The sequence below is a fragment of the Schistocerca nitens genome, chromosome 5, assembly GCF_023898315.1.
Source record: "Schistocerca nitens isolate TAMUIC-IGC-003100 chromosome 5, iqSchNite1.1, whole genome shotgun sequence".
NCBI lineage: Eukaryota > Metazoa > Arthropoda > Insecta > Orthoptera > Acrididae > Schistocerca > Schistocerca nitens.
This window is the reverse complement of record NC_064618.1, coordinates 242,520,613-242,541,990: the sequence shown is the minus strand read 5'-3', so window position 1 is coordinate 242,541,990 and position 21,378 is coordinate 242,520,613. Positions and strand designations below refer to the sequence as shown.

General features: G+C 42.1%; 1 protein-coding gene across 2 annotated transcripts in view; it reads left to right on the top strand.

Moving 5' to 3' along the window:
* Positions 1–21,378, top strand: part of LOC126259774 (probable metabolite transport protein CsbC) — a 198,155-nt gene that overhangs the window by 56,839 nt on the left and 119,938 nt on the right. Inside the window, exons 2-4 of one of the 2 annotated variants that reach the window (XM_049956777.1) lie at positions 11,399–11,455; positions 12,472–12,528; positions 17,664–17,825. In XM_049956777.1, coding sequence (XP_049812734.1) covers positions 11,399–11,455; positions 12,472–12,528; positions 17,664–17,825 — 276 coding nt within the window. The remainder of the gene's footprint in view (positions 1–11,398; positions 11,456–12,471; positions 12,529–17,663; positions 17,826–21,378) is intronic. The other variant, XM_049956778.1, reaches the window with a different exon arrangement.

Below are 21,378 nucleotides of genomic sequence, written 5' to 3'. Positions count from 1 at the left end.
TAAGAAGCGGAATAATGCGTTGGAACTATGAAGTAAGTGTTGGTGTAGCAATCTGTGCTACATTTCCAGAAGACTGTTCAGGAGAATCACTTTCATGAGTAATGCAATCCATGCGACGCTGCCGAAACATTATATGGAAAAGGATTTTAGCTGCATTTGTCACGAGTACTAATAACTTTATGAGGAATTTTTCGTGTCCTGCCTAAGTCCGCATGCTGGGTTTTTGCTTTTTCTTTTCAGCGCGTAGAAGTACTATGGTCTCCTGCTTAACACCTGTTCATGCGTTAAGGTCGTAACAGACTTATTTGCTCGGATGATAAGACCTCATTGGCTCAAGAACGAGTTGTTTTCATCTGGCACTTAAGGTTAGCAAATTTATTGCTAGATTTCACGGAACTTGCAGATTCACTATTTGCATAACAACTACCTCAACAGAGGTCAAAAAATGAATTCATACTCTTCTTTTTTAAGTTTAATGGTAAACCAATGAGTATTTATTTTAAAATACAGCTGAATTCATGAGCTTTTCCATTTATCTAAGCTGTATTGAGCAGCTAAAGATGAAGAATTTCAGGTGAAGAGGGCGGAATAAAAGAAACTACATACTAGCTGGAATCCTTAGGGTACGTAAGGCTGCTTCCAAAATCAGAGAGGCAAAGAAAGGCTGTAAATTTCACACCTCAAGAGGCGTTCGACAGGGTGAGGGTAAACATCTTGAAGTTTTGCTGTAGTATTAATAAGCAACCCCCCATGCGGGGCCGCAGCCTCATTCACAGTGCACAATACTTCGAGCGTCGTCACTGCACTCCCCCAGCACGCTGTTTGAGATGCTGAAATAGACACCAGCTCCGGTATTCAGGTTGGTTAGTTGGTTTGGAGAGAAAGGGACCAAACTACAAGGTCATCAGTAGCTTAGTATTCAGGGCAGATAGTGTAAATTGATAGGAATATTTGTAGAAGTTTCTCCACTGAGTTTTCACATCAACTGATTGAAGTAGATTCTTCTAGTTTTCCGTACGGAAGTGAAGTCAGTCATTCAGAGATTCTGAGATTGCAGCGGAATTATGTAGACGCTAACCAATATTAATTTGCTGCAATCACTTCATGTTTTTACGTGTCCACTGGAGGTTTTGCAACTTTTTCATTGTTCATGTTGATCGAATGGGTTTTATTCCAGATAAATTGTTTAGTCCAGACTAGAATTTGTCCTTTCAGAAGAAGCATAGTTTACCCTTCATCATCTGATTCGTTGATACAACTTGTTCTTACTAAATAACGTTCGGAGGAAGTAGTTGATCTGTATCAGCAGGTCACGAGACTGAGTATTTAATGATCCACACATTCATTGGAACAATCCACTGGATACGTTCATATTTTAGTATACTCATATTGTCGAACAATTAACGCTGTATATTTTGTGCTTTAAACATCTTCTGCCGTGGGGTATTTATCGGGAGGCAGGGCCACCCTTCAAGATAGTGTTTAAAATCCTGTTGCGTAATTAATACACTGACAGATAATTAGCCTTAGTGTGCATATCTCGAAACTGCACAGTAGACAGGAATGAAATTACTCACATAGATAACCATGACAAAGCAAACGACTGGAGAATCGTTGGGTGAAAATCGAGGAAGTGTGTTGTGACTTTGTAAATGGTGACCTCTTGGGTACTACTGTGGGATATAGAAAGTAAGCACATCAGAAATACGGTCATAGTTGCAAAAGGTTATGTCTGCCCAGGGCTGCTGTCATTACGAGCTCGTATGTATCGTCTACTGCAGTAATAACAAGACACGTTACTACTTTAACCTCACTACTGTGTTGGCCTTAGATATGTTTGTTGGCTATGCTATTGAATTTGGTCGTGTTTAAATAAATTACTGACGCAGTTTTTAATCCACTTAGTAATCGAAACAACAGAACCAAATTAACACCTTCAACGTGCATATCGCTAAAATCACAACTTTCTAGTCAGCAGTGACGCATTTATCAAAGTAGTAAGTATCCCGTTAAAGATGTCATGAATCAAAACCTAATCATTCACAAACGTGTATCAGCATATGTAACTGCAACTCTTTTCATGAGCAAAATTCACGAAATCATATCACAAAAATTCATCATCAAATCGTTACTTACTTGTATCAAGCATAAAACATGACTTCAGGTTCATGAAGGGAAAACAAATAATTGAGGATAACTCAGCATTAGACAATTTAAATGAACTAGCTGGTTAAAAGATTGATGAGGGTTGTAGATTCAGAAAAAAATCCTTTATTAGTCAATACCGCAAATATATTTGAATTATTCCAAGCAAACTGCAAATAGTTTAATTAGTAGTGCTTCTTCCTTACTACAAACTAGTTTCGGGTATAGTGCCCTTCTCAAGTAAACCTTAGATGTTACAGTTGGTGAGTCTACACACGTTTATAAAAGTTGTACATAAGGGTCAGTTTACATACATGCTTACGTCTAGTTGAAATAGCGTCCTTACAGCGTCAGTTAGTAAACTGTCGACTGTCTATTTATAGCTCGGCTGTTATAAGTCACGTAATTTCTGTTTGTGTATTTTTTTTTTCGTGAAATGTTTTTGACAGCTAGATTGACCGTTTACCCACGTTGATGCTTTATGTCTAAAGTGTAATCTTTGCTGGTCAGTGATGTTAGGTGTACTTCATTGATATAATTTTGTTATGATTTGTGTCTGTAACTATCTTTTGTTTTCGTTTACTGTGTGTTTTCATCCTTTTGTCGATTTCCAATGTTCTGTGGACCCGGCCGAAAATAAAGTATTTCTTTTATTGATAACTAGTTTCGGCTCCATTTTTTCCGAATCCACAGTCTTCAATAAACACAGATCGCTTATCTCCAATTTGACTACGTCAAATAACAGCATAAATGTACCAAGTCATGGGAATGAATAGTATAAAAACTTTGAATGATATGAAGATTGCTGATTAATGTGACCGAAACTAGGAATAACTAAATGTTTTTGCGATATTGATTAATACAGGATTTTTTACGAACCTACCACCTTCACTAAATACAGATCGCTTATCTCTAATTTGACTATGTCAAATAACAACATGACAGAGTAATGGTGCTTTGTACTCAATACATACTCTTAGTTTAAAATTGAATTTAGAAACAAAAGGACTAAGGCTGTTACAAAGAAAGATCCGTTGTTTATAGTCAAACAGAAACGCCTCCAATTAAGTTTCGAATTTACATGAAGGGTTTGGACTTGTACAATCTAATATGGAGTCGTATCAAAGGCAGGTGCATTTGTAACGCTTTTACAAACGTAGAGGTACTGTAGTGGTAACCAGCGTCTCTCGTCCTGGCACTACCGATAATTTTGGATTTCTTGAAGTACCATTGAGCTTAGGACTATATCCGTTACAGTTTGTCCTTCTAACCTGCAACATTTGTGCAAACAATTTAGTGGATAGCAGAATCCTTTATCTTGTCCTGCGATAGACTATATTTGGTCGTTTATAGTTATGCTCTTCGTTTCCCTTAATTTAGAGCCTATACACCCCTCATTTGAAAGAGATTTTATACAGTTTTTCTTGCAATTCGAATTCTTTCTTTGCTTTCATGGTTTTGCTGTAAACAGTTCGACAATATTTGCAGTTATAATTTCAAATAATACACATACATTTGTAAGATCATAAATTAGGCTACAAGGGTCACAGAAACTGAAGCATATTGCGTAATATGAGGTATATTTAATATCTAATTATACTTATTAGCTTCTGAGTGAGAAATAGAATACGAGAAATCCTTATGTACGCCGTCAGTCCTAAAAGCTGATGAATAAAAAGTAGAGAAATAGTAGGACGCCTGTTTTAATTCTTCAGGTGTTTTCACAGTCTCCCCTCCCCCCCCCCCCCTCCCTCCTCCACCCCTTCCCCCGTGAGGACACGAAGCCTCGTCACCCGTGATGATCTTTTTCCAGAAAAGAATTGTCCGGGTATTAGAATGGTGAAATTTTTAAGTAGTCACATTCTTTTCGACTCGTAATAACTATAGTATTTTTATATCTAAGGTATATGTTACGAGCATCAACTTTTCATTGATTCTGGGCAACAGAGTTATTGTTCTTAGCTTCTTCACCCAGACAGAGCCAGAACTATCTGAAAAGCTCTAATATTTCTGGAACAAATCGTCTTGTTGTACTTGTCTTTCCTTTGCTAAAAAGACCAATCAAGTCAAGTATGTGCATCTCAAACCGTGATATTATTGCTGAAAGCCCGACACAGAATAGAGAAAAAAATGTACCAAAGAAAATCGTTACAAATCACTACGTGGTATCAGGTAACGAACATTATAAGAAAATGTATCTTAATGAGCACAATTTGTCATTCGTAAAAAAAAGCTGAAAAATAGGCAATATTTACTCAGTGGTCGTTTGTGATAATTACACCTCCAAGAAACAGATCCGCGACCTGAAATTTACACCGTAAATATGTGACACTGAGATTTATGAGACAGTGTCACCGCTCATGAGGTTACGCATCGCCGACCTCTGAGCTGTGAAGAGTGGGCCCATAAATAGCAGCTGACTACAGAAGATAAAGTTTGTACGAGTCCTCTCTCTGTCTGCGCCGTATTGCAGGCATAGGCGTTTACTGTCAAATGACTAAGGAATTTGCAAATCTGGACTGTGACTGGCTCTTTCGTGCTAGCAAAAGTACGGGTTGGTGCGCCCATAAAGTCATGTGGATATGTAACCATGGTTGCATGAAATGTAAAACATTACGACGCAGTTCAGTCGCTGAGACTGTCGACATACAAATCATGGATAGTCCACCGACCTGCAGCAGAAAAATACACGTAATCGCTGGTTACTCACGTGTTCATTATCCGTCGTATCCTGTAGAGAGACTTGCATGGTTGTTGTCTTCTGTTACTCGTATGTTCACTGTTAACAATCAATCCCGTAACTAAAGAAGTAAGTAGAAAAGCACTGTGGTATGCCGACTGGAGACAAATTATGTCATCTGATTTCATTGCTGAAATACGATTATGAAATATATATGCTACGACTAATGATCAACAAATCAAGGGGGTATCTTGAAGTTTGATATTGGCTTAACATCTGGTGTGACGTTTTGGGCCCTGCGTGAAGAATACGTCAGCGTTGTCCTTATGGCAGTACTAACCTCCCGGAAACGCTGCCTTCGTGTGCAGTAAGGATGGCGGTTACCGCTGAAACAGCCGGTTTTTTATGTTATACTGTTTATTTTTTTCTCACACCAGTTTAATCTGACTGTTAAAACCGCTCAAATAACCAGTTTCTGAAGTAGCCGATTTTCGGTTTTTTATTCTCATTATTTCCTGTAAGAACTTAGAAATCTAACAAAGACTGAAAACTTTTAACTCTCTCAGTTACAAGATACATAGAACCAAAGTATTACATTGAATAGATAGATACAAGACAACTTAGACCATCCTCCGTTCAACGCTTTTCTCGAAAACTGATAAGTGATTGAATAATACAAAACATGACCAGTATTCTTCTATTAACCATTACGAATGGTCAGTGCTAAAGAGTGAAAACTGAGGTTGAAAAACTCTGTTTCTTTTGTCCGTTATCAAGGGCTACAAGCAGACAGAGATATATTATGTAGACACAGACAGCAGATCAGTTACTTTCTATTTATATTGTATACTGTGGGTGAATTGTTGTTCAGTTTTTAATTTATTGTTGTTACCAAATTTCCTTCCTCTTTTATTATTTCATAAAAATTGTGGACAAATACTTAATTTTTAAACGCAAATGAAGCGTTGTACTACATTACTATATCCAGACAAGGGATGATGCCTTTCCGCAAAACAACGGATGTTCGTCGACGACAGCGAGAAATTATTGTATAGATAAAGTGGGGGCAAGTCTTGCACATTGCTCGTATACGCGTGCCTTAAGCTACGGTACACTGCAACAGGGACATCATTGTCTCAGCAAATACCACTCATCACTTCTCCCATTTTCAGTAATAACGCAATATTTCAAACCAATGCAGCTTTTACGAGTAAAAGTTAATCCTTTTTTTTAAGTTTAATTTAAAAACGAAAAATTTTAACACTGTTGCTATGGCTAATTGATAATTCGATGTTTTTACTCGATTATTAAAGGAAATAAAGTGACACCAGTTGTTACCAAGACCAAACAAATACCGAAAGTGCCTGTTATCCAGGATAAAATAACGGTATATGTTTTAGTCGGTCAGGTGTCCCCATCGCTAGTGTACGATGTGTGGCGTGGGGTACTGCTGCAACAACTGTCATTTGGCCCCTTTTCTGTTGCGTTTACGATTAGTACTTGGCAAGAACGGCAGTCAGGGAAACTTCGTATGAGCTCTTATTACTATTATTATTATCATTATTTTCCCGTCGTTATCATTTCGCGAGAAGAAGTTACTTGTCTCCTACCTCTTCTTGGAATGTGTAGCCTCGGAATTTTTAACAGAAGACCTTTCCCTGATACACAACTCCTCTCTTGTACCATCTGCCACTGCAGTTTTATCATCGACGCCGTACCGTTCTCGTACTTACTAAGAGCCCGGGACGAAACACTCTGCTCTTCTTTGAATCTTATACATCGCTTTTATTAAGCCTATGTACAGGGTGATTCATGAAGATATGCAAGTATTTTAATATGTTATTCTACAAGTAAAACTAAAGAAAAAAGTTCAAATAAACATAGGTCCGCAAATTTTTAGTTACAGAGTTACGGCTAATAAAAGATTGTGCCTGAAATTTAGCAACTTCGCTAATATGAAGCCATCGCAAAACTATACGATGTTAAAGAAAAGCAGGATTTCCACTTGTTTTGTTGTTATTGATCTGGTCTAACTAATAAAACGTGTCCCAGACGTGTGTCTGCAGTAGTTTTCCAGATTTTCCAGAGAAGCAAAGATTATTATATAAGAAAATTTGTTTACTTTCCATTAAGAATGTAGAAACGTTTATGTCATCGTTGGCAAACGTTAGTGAGTTTTTTCATTCGTTTCCTAAACTTGAAAAGAGTTTGTTTTCTGTATTGTTCAATGAAGGAACATGATAACAACAGTGTTTTTTAGTGAAACCACATAGTAACTGCTGTAGTTTGTAGATTATTTATGGAAAAGTTGGAAATTTGTGGGAAGATCCGATGGGTCCAAACTGCTGAGGTCATCGGTCCCTAAGCTTACACACTACGTAAACTAACTTAGACTAACTTATCCTAAGAACAACACACAAACCATGCCCGAGCGAGGACTCGAACCTCAGCCGGGGGGAGCCTCGCGAACCGTGACAAGGCGCCTCAGACCCTGAGGCTACCCAGCGCGGCGATTATTTAGGAAATAGGGATGGATTTCAAATTTACGACAGAGGAATACGCCGATATTGTGTTTATTTATGGCAAATGTGATAGTAATGCTGCGGCTGCAGTTAACGAATATCGCGTACGTTATCCAACTCGGAGGATTCCAAATGCACGAACCATTGGCGGAGTATTTCGAATGTGACGGGAGACAGGTTCTCCATCTAGCGTTCATAGTCAGTACGAGCGCTCGATACGTGAAGACGATGATGAGGATATTATGGACGCTGTCCAACTTAGTCCGAGTACCAGTACACGATGTATTTCTCAACGATTAGGCATTTCACAATCTAAGGTATGGCAACCTTTATACATACCATAAACAAAAAGTGCATCATTTACACCCGGGATATCCTACCCTTCGCTTGGAGTTGTACAAATGGTTAAATACTAATCGGCAGTTACACAAATACATTTTATTTACTGATGAGGCACGGCTTACTCGAGATGGTATAAACAATTTACATAATGAGAACTTATGGTCTGAAGCAAACCCACATGCAACAGTGCAACGCAATTTCCAGCAGCGATTTAGCATAAATGTGTGGTGTGGTATACTCAACACACACTTTATTGGACCATTAATTTTCCCAGGACGTCTAACTAGCGAGACGTATGTACAATTCCCTCAAGAAGAAATGCCCCGCTTGCTCGAAGATGCGGACATATGTTTATATGAACTTTTTTTCTGTAGTTTTACTTGTAGAATAACATACCAAAATATTTGCATATCTTCGTGAATCATCCTGTTTAGTGTAATTTGAAAACTTCGCGGAGTCGCCACATGCCAGTGGTAGCGCAACAACATTCTCGCGTAATAATAGGGGAACCTGAGACGTGTCAGTGGGCTTGGTAGAGATCTGTAGTACGAACGTCTGTCTGTTGTTCCCGTGTAGTGATTTGTGAAGGCGGAAAAAAATTGATATTTGGGCAGTGATTAAGTGCTTCGTAAAAAAAGATACGAAAGCAATGGAAATTCATGCCGATTTTCAGAACACACAGGGGTTTTGTTCCTTCATATGGAACTGTTGCCCCGGAAACAAACGGGTTTAAATTTGATCGGACAGCTAAGTTGATGATACGCGCACTGGTCGGCCAGGTGTGCAAGTACCTCAAAAAATATTGCAAAAGTGCATACAATGGTGATGAAGGATCGTCGACTGAAAGTGTGAGAAATTGCTGAAGCTATAGTGATGTCATCTGAACGGGCATATCACATTTTAGCTGTGGAATTGTATAGGAGAAGATTATCTGCAAGGGGGGTTCAGTGACTCTTAACACAGGATCTGAAACGTATCACAAACTAAATGTTCGAACAACGTTTGACCCGGTTTCAGAGCAGCCAACAAGATTTTTGCTCCGGTCCGTGACCACAGATGAAACTTTTGTTAGCTGCTATACCCTCAGACAAATCAATAGTCAGAGGTGTGGAAACATGTTGATCCATCACCACCAAAGAAAGCACAGGTAATAGGGTAGGCCGGAAGGAGCATGGGGTGAGTTTTCCGGATGTGAAGGATTCTACAGTTATATTAAGTTCCCACTTGTCAAACGATTACGGGACAATAATACGCTAACCTCCTGGAAAGCCTACAGCACAAGATATACGAGAAAAGGCCAGGTTTGGCAATGAAGAAAATGATCTTTCCTGAAGGCAATGCACGCGCCCACAAACTGGTGTAATTGCCACGGCAAAAATATATGAACTAAGACAAGAATTGTTGTTACAACCTCCTTATTCACCTGACTTGACTCCCACCACTTCCCCAAGCTCAAAGCTTTCCTCGGTGTACGGAGATTCTCTTCAAACGAAGAACTAACAGTCGAAGTTGACGTGTACTTCGCAGGCCTGGAGGAATCTACTTTTCGACATGGGATCAAGCCACTAGAACATCGCTGGACCAAGTTTATTGGTGTACAGGGAGATTACATTGAAAAATAAAAATATTTCGCCGAGGTAAATCGTTTCTTTCTATTCTATTCTGAGAACTTTACAAACTACCCTCGTGGTAAGCGCCCAGCATTGACGAACAGCACTCAAGAATCGGTTAAAAGATTGTTTTGTAAGTCACTTCCTTCGTGAATGAATTATATTTCCTTAAAATTGTTCCAGTGAACCTCAGCCTGGCATTTGATTATGGTATCAATGTTTTTAAGGGCGACGTAGGTCGCGATGGTAATGTGCCAGTGATTTGTCATCAATAGTTTAATCGAACAATAACGGATCCTTCTACCAGTTTATCTGCAATAATTACCTTTATTTGTGCATTATTTTATCCATGCAGGGTTTCGTGAACTCCACATCTGTTAATGATTTATAATGAATGACGCAGCCAGTCACAAATACTATTTACAATTGTCCTAGAAGGACTAGAAGTATACATTCACACCCTCACTTCACTCCAACACTTCTAAATGAGCAACTGGTACTACATAACGAACCATTTCTACACATTTTCCTTGGGGTGTTCAAATAAATTAAACACAACGTGGATCCCCCCCCGCCTCCTACATTTAGAAACCTAAACAAGAATATGGACACTGCAATTGAAAATCACATGCACTGCGTAACATCCCAACATCTGCTATAGAAGAAAAGGATCAGAGATCAAACTCAACGCTCTAAATAGGCACTCAGAGTATCCTAACAACAAATATTATTATTTCTTAACGTTTTATAATTATAATTTTTCTGGTGCTGCAACTTACCCATCTACAAGAGCATCATCTGCAAACAATATAGCGGAGTTTCTGCCACCAGGTTAGTCCCAATATGTACAAGAAGTTTCTTGCTTTTTTCTGCATTCGCCTGTTATTTTGCCAACTGAATATTTGTGGAAGTTATTTACTTGAAAACTATGGGCCAGACGAGACAGTGTAGTGGTAAGACACTGGACTCATATTAGGTTGGTCAGTTCTTCAAATTATCCTCTCGCCTTGTCAGATCAGACGGTTATATAAATCTCTGCTGCAGTTTTTATTGTAACATTATTCGTAGCAGCGTTGAAACAACAGTACTAAAGAAACATATGCGTCAACGAGGATACGGAAGCACGTAAGGATATCTACTCTTGTACACTAGTGAAAATGCAGAGTTTTTCTGGTATTTTCGTGTCAATATGCACTGGGTAGACTTATGTTGTAGGAAACCACGCTAACTTGGACCAAAAATTTGGAAAGCCGAGCTCTGCCTCCACAAGCCGGGACAAAGTGGGGAGTGATAGAGGAGTAACACCTCTTTAAAAAAAAAACCTTTGTCCAGGTGACCCCGCTGGTAGTACCTAGTGAGGGTTATGGGTGAAGATGGTCAACGTTTCTGAAGGCGGAGGTGGACTAAGCCCCAGCGGTGGATAAAAGAGAGGAACTATCTTCATCCAGCAGCGTCTGTACCTCAGTGAGGCGGCTGCGAAAGGCGTTCGTTTTTTTTTTTTTTTTTCCTAGAGGAGCGGCCTGTCCTTGATACTTGGCAGCTAGTACAAAATGCCACCAGCGGCAGGTGGAGCGACGCAACGGTTGGATTCTATATCAGTCGCATGCAATGAGCATGTCTATTCGAAAATTGGGTATGAACACCTGGGTGTACTCCACAAGCGAGGCGCGTTCCATCTACCGGGAAACGTGAGAGGTGGAGAATGGCTACGCGCCACTGGTCGAGGCGTGCTAAATAAGTTAGTCCATCTTCGAATTGCTACTGTTAACATTGTAACCATGACTGGAACGAGCCGGGTATTAGCTGAAACCTTGAAAAACCGGCTCATAGACATTGCATGTATCCAAGAAATGAAGTGGAAAGAAGCGAAGGCCTAGGAGATCGATGATGGACACAAACTGTGCTATAACGGCACAAATAGCGCTCATTATTGGCATAGCTGCGGTGACTAGCTATATACATAGAAAAGGTGCATTTGTATGATATTTAAACATATAACCTTTCTAACAAAGTTAATTATAGACACGCTTATTTATTTATAGATTAAACATATAACCTCTGTAACAAAGTTAATTATAGACACGCTTATTCATTTATAGACGATGGCGGTACAGAAAAAAATGGCACTTCTATGGCTTCTGTGAAAAATTCTGAAGGTAGTTCTGCTAATTTCTCTACCGTCACAAGCTATTACAAGAACGCATTGCAGCAGACATCAAAGGAATTAAGTGGTTCGTTATTGGTGTCGTAACAAATTAGCATAGCCCGTGTGGAAGTGCAGCGTAATTGAGAATCTTTGGAAGAAACGCGATTTGTTTCTCACTGAATACAAGTGGTTAATTTTAGAGAATCTGTTATAGAGGAAAGCGACGGCTCTGTTGATTCTATCGTGCATCTCGCATAGGAATCACGAGAAGATAATGATCGAGATTAACGAGGAAATGAAGCTTGTCGATCTCATTTCCATGTGACTTACTTCCTTCTTCTACGTAAGAAGCATGTCATGAAATTTGGGCTGTCTGTTTTTTTACACTCCGTGTATTTGTAATATTTGAGACAGTATACGTGTGGTTGCAAGACACCTTCTCTAGGAGGAGTCAATGCCTTCCTCGGCCAGAGCTCTTCGAATTGCTCTTTTCCAGCGTTTCCTCTAATTTGCTATTTCTCCGGATATTCTCCTGCTAGTCACTCAGGGCAGAGAATATGGAATGGAAACAGAGCGCCAGAGAGAGAGATTACAGCTAGTGAATAATCTCGTGTAGTAAATGAAATTTTCACAACTCTGCAGTTAATGGGGGTCGTGTGTAATTGTTAGAGAGTCTGCGTGGATACCAGGAGGGAAGCGGAGAAATAATGACGTGTAAGAAATCTTTCTGTCGTTGATGGTCGAACGGCTCGACTTCGAAAGCACCGTAGACGATTGGTGGTGATGCAGAGTGGAGCTCTGGTGCAATACGTTTCTTGCATACATATATTTATTTCTGTATGCGTCTAGTTTAAATACAAACTTAACCAATATTTTTAGGAATTAACTGCTGAAGAATTAATCGTTTTCTAATAGCATAATGTGCCTTTTCGACTCCTTGTTATTTTAATTGATGGCATATCTACATAGTTTCAGAGTATGTACAAAACAACACACATTATTTAAAAAAGAATTTTTTTTCCGCAGGGACCCAGACGGTGATAGATGAACCAGTAGACTTCGAAACTGCAATAGCACAAACGGGTGAGTGATTCATACTTTAGTGCCACTGGTCCATACTGCAGATTGTTGTCTGAACTGGTCCATCAGCACACTTCATAAAAGTCGATTGGGTACAAAAATAAATTGTAAATATTGGCTCATGGGTAACTGAATTAGAGACAGGTTCCTGGTTGTGCGTACCTTCCATGTTCCACCTGAGAATGTCGCGCGACTCGACTTGGTACGCACTCCTTGAGATACTGGAAGCATTCAGAGGTCATATGGATCTACTGTCCTTCAACTGCCGCCCAAAACCACCGAGATTGGTCGGAATTGGCTTCTTAGCTGACACGTCTCACCCGATGGTGTTCGAAACGTGCTCAATGGGATTGAGTCCAGGTGACACAAGCCTCTTCATGTTGATGGAGTGGTCCTCAACAGAATTCAGGAGAGGCAGGTCAACGTATCGTTAAAGCCAGAAGTCGCTTGTGGGCTACAGTTGAGGAACAAATGCACGACCATGATCCAGAAACAGGTATTTGTATCGTTCAGTGTGGAGAGAAGATATAAGACGTGTCCCGATCCTCCATTTCATCGCATATAAACCTCTACCTGAGAATATCTCCAATATGTGCCTGAGAGATTCCCTGCGGCAAAAGGGATGGTTTCTGTACCCCATAGTGAAGAGGTAAGTCTAATTGGTGTGGCTATTCACCAGCTGTTGATGCATGGCCCTGAACTGTGAAATAATCAGCTGCGCTGTAGCTCGCCTAGCAGTTGTTACAGTCGGCAATAGTCGATGGTGATCCAGTCGAGCAACACGTTATTCCATATGGTTGTTAATTCTGGTGGCCATCGTTTTCCCCAAAACGAAGTACCACATCCATCCACACTCCGCAAATCACTGAGAAGTACATGACAGCGGGTACATCCGGTCTCGTTTACGAGAGGAGCGCGGGAACGATGAGTGTTTAAATGCCTCTGTGCGTGCTGTAATTATCCCTAGGAGAGCGATAAATAGGGGTTTGTAGTATATTCATAGTGTCATCACTCAGAGCCGGTTCCTGAAACTTTGTAAGTAGCTTTCTCGGGACAGTTTACGTCTATCTTCAGAATGATGATGACGATGTTTGATTTATGGGGCACTCAACTGCGCGGTCATCAGCGCCCGTACACATTCCCAATCTGTACACAGTCCAATCTAGCCACTTTCATGAAAGATGATGGAATGATGAGGACAGCACAAACACCGCTTTCCCGGGAATCGAACCAGGGACCCCGTGACCAGAGGTAGCAACGCTAGCCACGAGACCACGAGCTGGGGACCCATCTTAATGAGTCTGAAAGTTTAGTTTATTCAGCATCTGTGTGACATTCTCCCAAAGACAAAAAAAACATGTGACCATTCGTGCTGTCCTTCTCTGTATACATTCAATGTCCTCTGCTAGTCCTGTTTGGTGCTGCTCCCACACACTTGAAGAATATTCCAGAATGGGTCGCACAAATGATTTGTACGCAATCTCCCTTGTAGAATGATTACAGTATCAGTGTGTTCTACTGCAGGCTCGAATAATGAGGTTTTTCCAGATAAAGGGTGTTGCTCCACATAGTGGACATACAGTTTATGATTTTACCGGCCACAGATTTGCAGATCACTCAATGTGCAGTGTCGAATCGTTCAGCCAGACTCCACAGACGACACATTTAACAGCTAGTGATTTCTTTTAATGAAGTATTGAGAGAGAGAGAGTATGTCTACAACGCTAATGTTCACAATAACAAAATGAAAGACACAATGAATCAGTAAGACCGTGACACAACACACACCGTGTGCACAACAGAATACACCGAGTGGTTTGTTTAAAATCCTGGATTACATGCAAAAATCAGTGAGCAACAATGCTATTTAAAGCTCAATCACCCATTTCCAGGGCACAGGTGATATTATAATTTTTATCTATATATACAACTACATATATACTCCGCTGGCCACCAAGCGGTGTGTGGCGGAGGGCACAATTCGCGCCAAAGTCATATCCCCCCCCCCCCCCCCCTGTTCCACTCGAGGATCGCACGAAGGAAAACCGACTGACTGGGGCGTTCAGGTCTAAGCCGAAGTGCACTTCCAACGCTAGCATGCCGAAAGAACCTACTCTTGTCACTGAGAACGACAGAATGTCATTCCAGTCTCCAGTCGACTCTTTCACTACACCAGAGTAGCCGTGGTTGGTGATGTCGTGGTGTCAGTGGTAGCTTGGCCAGAGGCATGCGCGATCTCCTGTAAGAAGAAGGTTCCCAGTGGTCCTTGGTGACACACCAGGTGAAAAATTTGACCATACTTCAGCAACGGATTATATTCGGTCGGTCACTGCGAAATTACGTCGACGTGGACGTGCTTCGGTACTAGGCAGACGTCCGGAACCTGCTCTACGGGCTGTGAATGTTCCACAGACCACTGCTGAAACCAGCGACACATCACCTATACACTGCACATAACATGTGCAGCAACCCGTCGATACGCCCAGCCAGCATCCCGCAGGCCCGTAATGCGATCCTACTCAAATGGCTGAAGTTGTCCAGCAGGAATATACACTCGCCAGTGTGGCGTGGCTATACCATACAATGAATGCTGCAAACACTGTTCAACTCGAACCTCAGCTCAGTTACTGTCTGCATAGTCTAAACAGAGGGTGCTCAGACAGGCTTCCTAAGCGCCATTTGATCGCTGATGACCGTGACAAATGAATCAATGACGCTGCAACTTCTCATTATACACATACGAGGGTCACTCTAAAAGAAATGCACACTGTTTTTTTCTAAATCCATCTTTTATTCTACATGTTTGAAAGTTTTACAGTGTGAACAATATTTTCATTTCTCCACATGATTCACATCCCTCTCAGCAGCCTTACGCCATCTTGGAACCAGCGCCTGCATACCCGCACGGTAAAATTCTGGACCAACCTGTTGGAGCCACTGTTTGGTAGCGTGCACAAGCGAGTCATGATCTTCAAACCTTGTTGCACGAAGAGAGTCTTTCAGTTTCCCAAAGAGATGATAGTCACATGGAGCCAGGTCAGGACTGTAAGGCGGGTGTTTCAGTGTTGTCCATCCGAGTTTTGTGATCGCTTCCATGGTTTTTTGACTGACATGTGCTCATGGATTGTCGTGCAACAGCAAAACATCCTGCTTTTGCCGATGTGGTCGAACACGACTCAGTCGAGCTTGAAGCTTCTTCAGTGTCGTCACATATGCATCAGAATTTATGGTGGTTCCACTTGGCATGATGTCCACAAGCAAGAGCCCTTCGGAATCGAAAAACACCGTAGCCGGAACTTTTCCAGCAGAAGGTGTGGTTCTGAATTTTTTTTTTCCTTGGGTGAATTTGCATGATGCCACTCCATTGATTGGCCCTTCGTCTCTGGCGAAAAATGATGGAGCCATGTTTCATCATCTGTCACAATTCTTCCAAGAAATTCATCTCCACCATTCTCGTACTGTTCCAAAAGTTCGCTGCATACCGTTTTTCTTGTTTCTTTGTGAGCCACTGTCAACATCCTGGGAACCCACCTGGCACAAACCTTTTTTAACGCCAACACTTTCAGTATTCTGCAAACACTTCCTTCCCCTATCCCAACGTAGCGTGACAATTCGTTCACTGTGATGCGTCTGTCAGCAGTCACCAATTCGTGAACTCTCTGCACATTGTCTGGAGTGTGTGCAGTACGAGGCCTGCCGCTGCGAGGACAATCGTCAATATTGCCGTGCCCGCTTTCATCACGTAACCTGCTTGCCCACCGACTAACTGTACTGCGATCGTCAGCAGCATCTACAAACAACTTTTTCAACCTCTTGTGGATGTTTCCCACTGTCTCGTTTTCACAGCACAGGAATTCTATGACAGCACGTTGCTTCTGACGAACGTCAAGTGTAGCAGCCATCTTGAAGACATGCTGTGACTGCACGACTCACGGGAACAGGTTAAACTAAGTTTGAAAACAAGAGGGAAGGATGTATTTACACACTGTAAAACTTTCACACATGCAGAATGAAAACTGTATTTTTACAAACATAGTGTGTATTTCTTTTGGAGTGACTCCGGTGTGACTGAACACAGTTCTTGAGGGTGTCTTTTTTTTCGGCTGTATAGATAGCTTAAAGATATATTGTAACATATCTTCTATAAGATGTTTCAGAAGTGATGGTCAGGAATGATCATTCGAAACAAAAAGTCAAGTAAACATGGGCTTAAAACGCGTACGTTAAGGTCTATGAGCAATTCTGTGAAACAAATCTCTTCTACAGCAAGCTCTTGGTTTTTCTTATTTTGGGAAGTGGTAGTATGGACCAAAGCAAGAAAAAAACAATAAACATGTGCCCTAAAATGCGTAACTTAACAGTTATGAGCACTTGTTCATTAGAAGAGTTGTATTTCAGAGTAGCAAAGATAAACAAGTGCTCATAGTTCTTAAGGCATACATTTTAGAGCATATGTTTTCTGGACATTTTTTCCTTGTTTTGGTCCACACTACCACATCCTAAAATATGGAAAGCAAAGAGCTTGATGTAGAAGAGATTTGTTTCACAGTATCGAAGATCAAGAATTGCTCATAGCTCTTAAGGTGTGCGTTTTAGAGTCCATATTTACTTGACTTTTTGTTTCGAAGGCCAGCCCATGTGGCCGAGCGGTTCTAGGCGCTTCAGTCCGGAACCGCGCTGCTGCTACGGTCGCAGGTTCGAATCCTGCCTCAGGTATGGATGTATGTGATGTCCTTAGTTAGGTTTAAGTAGTTCTAAGTCTAGGGGACTGATGACATCAGATGTTAAGTCCCATAGTGCTTAGAGCCATTTGAACCATTTGTTTCGAATGAAATCAAATCCCTGAATATTGACCATCACTTCTGAAACTTCCTGTATATGCCTTAGATGCCACTGAAGATGTTTTCTATTCTAAATAAAAAAAAAAAAGATGCGAAAGGTTAACACTTAACAGCTTTCTGTTTGGTTCTAGACACTGCTATATACAATAAAACGAAATCACAAGTGCTGTACTTTGGGCGATGCATCTTCCTGTCATTGGGTATTTACGCTAACTTAATGTAATCTTACCCTTGCATTAGCGTAGAGATCACATTTAAAGTCATCCTGTGATTTTGTGGCCTTTCTTTGCTTTACAGGTTTCGGCAGATTCAACTACATGCTGATGGCTGCGGGATTTTTCTCCACGATCGTGTGCCTGATGGACACGACCACCATGTCTTACATTCTGCCTCTGGCACAGTGCGACCTGGGCCTCACGGACCTCAGCAAGGGAGCTCTCAATGCCATTACCTATGCGGGTAAGTGACTGCCGTTTTGGACCCATTTCTACCACTTTATCTAGCATGATTAGTGTTGTGAAGTTCTCATAAGAAAGAGAACCTAAGATATTGACTTTCGGGCACTAGAATTTTCATTGATCGCAGTACTAATCGTTTACCATACTCATCTCGATTCGAGTAAACCACGACTGTCAGAGCGACTTACTATTGTCAACATTGTGTCAGGTCGTCTATTCTGACTGTCAGAGCAGGCAATGCAACAAGCCACTTTGCGATTTAAGTCGAAATGTAGCAAGAGAGAAGCTGCAATATTCGCAACCATATAGTCAGTAGGGGATATTAGACAAGGTATTTCACAGTGTTCAGAGATTAGTGTGGTCTCATTAACATTAGCACTAGATTCTAGAAATACGAAAAGAAGTTGGTTTGCATTCGTGAGCAAAGTACTCATCAGCGAGATTCTGCCGAAAAGCAGACGTGGCGACGGTATGTTAGGCCAGTGATAGTAGTATATATGTACAGGGAATGTTTATATGAGATGAAATGGATCCAGGTACGTCTTTCATCATCCGTCACTATAAAAGGCATAGAAACCAAATGATAAATCATGTGCACTCATATGTTCTCCACACTGGAGCATAATCTTATGTTATGCAGGAATGAGAAAGGAGACACACTTTGCCTTTTTCAGAGAAATTTCGAAATTTGCCATTAGGAACTGGAGAAAACAGGGAAAACTAGGTCTAAATGATTGGATGAGGATTTGGACGTCACTCATCCAGTAATGATTGGGAAGATCAGAAAGAACCGTGGCATAGAAATTACAGTTGTAATTAATAGTTGTGGAACAGTATACAGTTTGTACCAGCCAACATAAGCGAGGTTGCTAACGCACTCTTCTACTTCTACATCTACGTAAGTTATATACTCCACAGGCCACCATATGGTGTATGGCGGAGAGTACCATGTACCACTACTAGTCACTTCCTTTTCTATTCCAATCGCTTACGGAGCGAGGAAAAACCGTCTGTGTACATGCCTCCCGTACGAGCCCTAATTTCTCATATCTTCGCGATTCTCTCGCGAAATGTACTTTTTCTCAATATTTCAGAAAAAGAACTTCGTCTTCCCTCTAGGGATCCCCATTTGAGTTCACGAAGCATTTCCATAACACTCTCGTGTTGATCGAACCTACTGGTAAGAAATCTAGCAGCACTACTCTGAATTGCCTCGAAGTCTTCTTTTAATCCGACCTGGTGAGAATCCCAAATATTCGAGTAGTACTCAGGAATGAAATGTTCTATACGCGGTGTTGGTTGCAGATAAGCTACTCGCACCTAAAAATTCTACCATTAAACTGAAGTCGATCATTCGCTTCCCTACTACTGACATTACGTGTTCGTTCCATTTCATATCGCTTTGCTGCGTTACACCTAGGTATTTAATCGACCTGACTGTCACTCATCAACCGTACTTTCGCGTATAGTGAAGTCTCATCGGCAAACAGTCGCAGATTACTGCTCGTCTTGCCATTCAAATCATTTATGTATATATAGAACAAGAGCGCTCCTATCACACTTCCTCGGGCACTTTTGACGACACCCTTGTCTTTTAGAAACACTCGCCATTGAGGATACCGTACTGGGTTCTATTGCTTGAGAAGATTTTAGAACATTCGCATACCTGGGAAGATATTCTGTTTGCTGAGACCTCTGTTCACATACTGTAGTGGGGCACTGTGCCAAGCGCTTTCGGGAAGTCTAGGAATATTGAATCTTGCTGTTGTTCTTCATCCATGATTAGTTGTAGATCGTGCAAGAAAACGGCAAGCTAAGTTTGGCACGAGCCATGCTTTCTAAATCTGTGTGCTTGGTTGGTAGCCCTCGGCTCGGTATCAATCCTGGTGATGAAAACCTTTTCACCGCCAGTGTTTGACATCTAGATGGAAGAGAGATGGTGGTGTACGGTTTGTGATGGCCAGGCTCTACACCAAAGTACAGGGCTAAATTCCAAGTCTCACCGCACTGTCTTGTAAGTAAGTGTATGTGATACTGTTGATGGTAACCGTCTGGTAGATGGGAACACCAAGGCCGGTGGTCCCCTTGGTGCTATTCGAGAGGAGTAGTCTATATGCTGACGCAGGATTTCACGTTCTTCTTTCTCTCATGAGCATGAAAAAAAAAAGAAAGAGTACTACACACTGTACACACAATTAATGCAGTCACTTATATTAGACAGTTGCTCTTATGACATGCGACATGCAACCCAGGCAAATGCCGTCAATAAGAAAAGACATGTACCAAACCGTGAGCTCTTGTATCAAATCGGGGCAGCGCTAATGATATGGATCCTATGGTCGCCCTAGATATCGTATGCATATCCACGCATACTGGTATCACCTCATTCGTTTGCCAGGATTGCAACAGGCTTATGAAACTGTCGTAGCCGGCCTTGGTAAATAACCGGGCATCACGTTAGCAAGATCACTTCTCTGTCCTTCACATACACTCCTGGAAATGGAAAAAAGAACACATTGACACCGGTGTGTCAGACCCACCATACTTGCTCCGGACACTGCGAGAGGTCTGTACAAGCAATGATCACACGCACGGCACAGCAGACACACCAGGAACCGCGGTGTTGGCCGTCGAATGGCGCTTGCTGCGCAGCATTTGTGCACCGCCGCCGTCAGTGTCAGCCAGTTTGCCGTGGCATACGGAGCTCCATCGCAGTCTTTAACACTGGTAGCGTGCCGCGACAGCGTGGACGTGAACCGTATGTGCAGTTGACGGACTTTGAGCGAGGGCGTATAGTGGGCATGCGGGAGGTCGGGTGGACGTACCGCCGAATTGCTCAACACGTGGGGCGTGAGGTCTCCACAGTACATCGATGTTGTCGCCAGTGGTCGGTGGAAGGTGCACGTGCCCGTCGACCTGGGACCGGACCGCAGCGACGCGCGGATGCACGCCAAGACCATAGGATCCTACGCAGTGCCGTAGGGGACCGCACCGCCACTTCCCAGCAAATTAGGGACACTGTTGCTCCTGGGGTATCGGCGAGGACCATTCGCAACCGTCTCCATGAAGCTGGGCTACGGTCCCGCACACCGTTAGGCCGTCTTCCGCTCACGCCCCAACATCGTGCAGCCCGCCTCCAGTGGTGTCGCGACAGGCGTGAATGGAGGGACGAATGGAGACGTGTCGTCTTCAGCGATGAGAGTCGCTTCTGCCTTGGTGCCAATGATGGTCGTATGCGTGTTTGGCGCCGTGCAGGTGAGCGCCACAATCAGGACTGCATACGACCGAGGCACACAGGGCCAACACCCGGCATCATGGTGTGGGGAGCGATCTCCTACACTGGCCGTACACCACTGGTGATCGTCGAGGGGACACTGAATAGTGCACGGTACATCCAAACCGTCATCGAACCCATCGTTCTACCATTCCTAGACCGGCAAGGGAACTTGCTGTTCCAACAGGACAATGCACGTCCGCATGTATCCCGTGCCACCCAACGTGCTCTAGAAGGTGTAAGTCAACTACCCTGGCCAGCAAGATCTCCGGATCTGTCC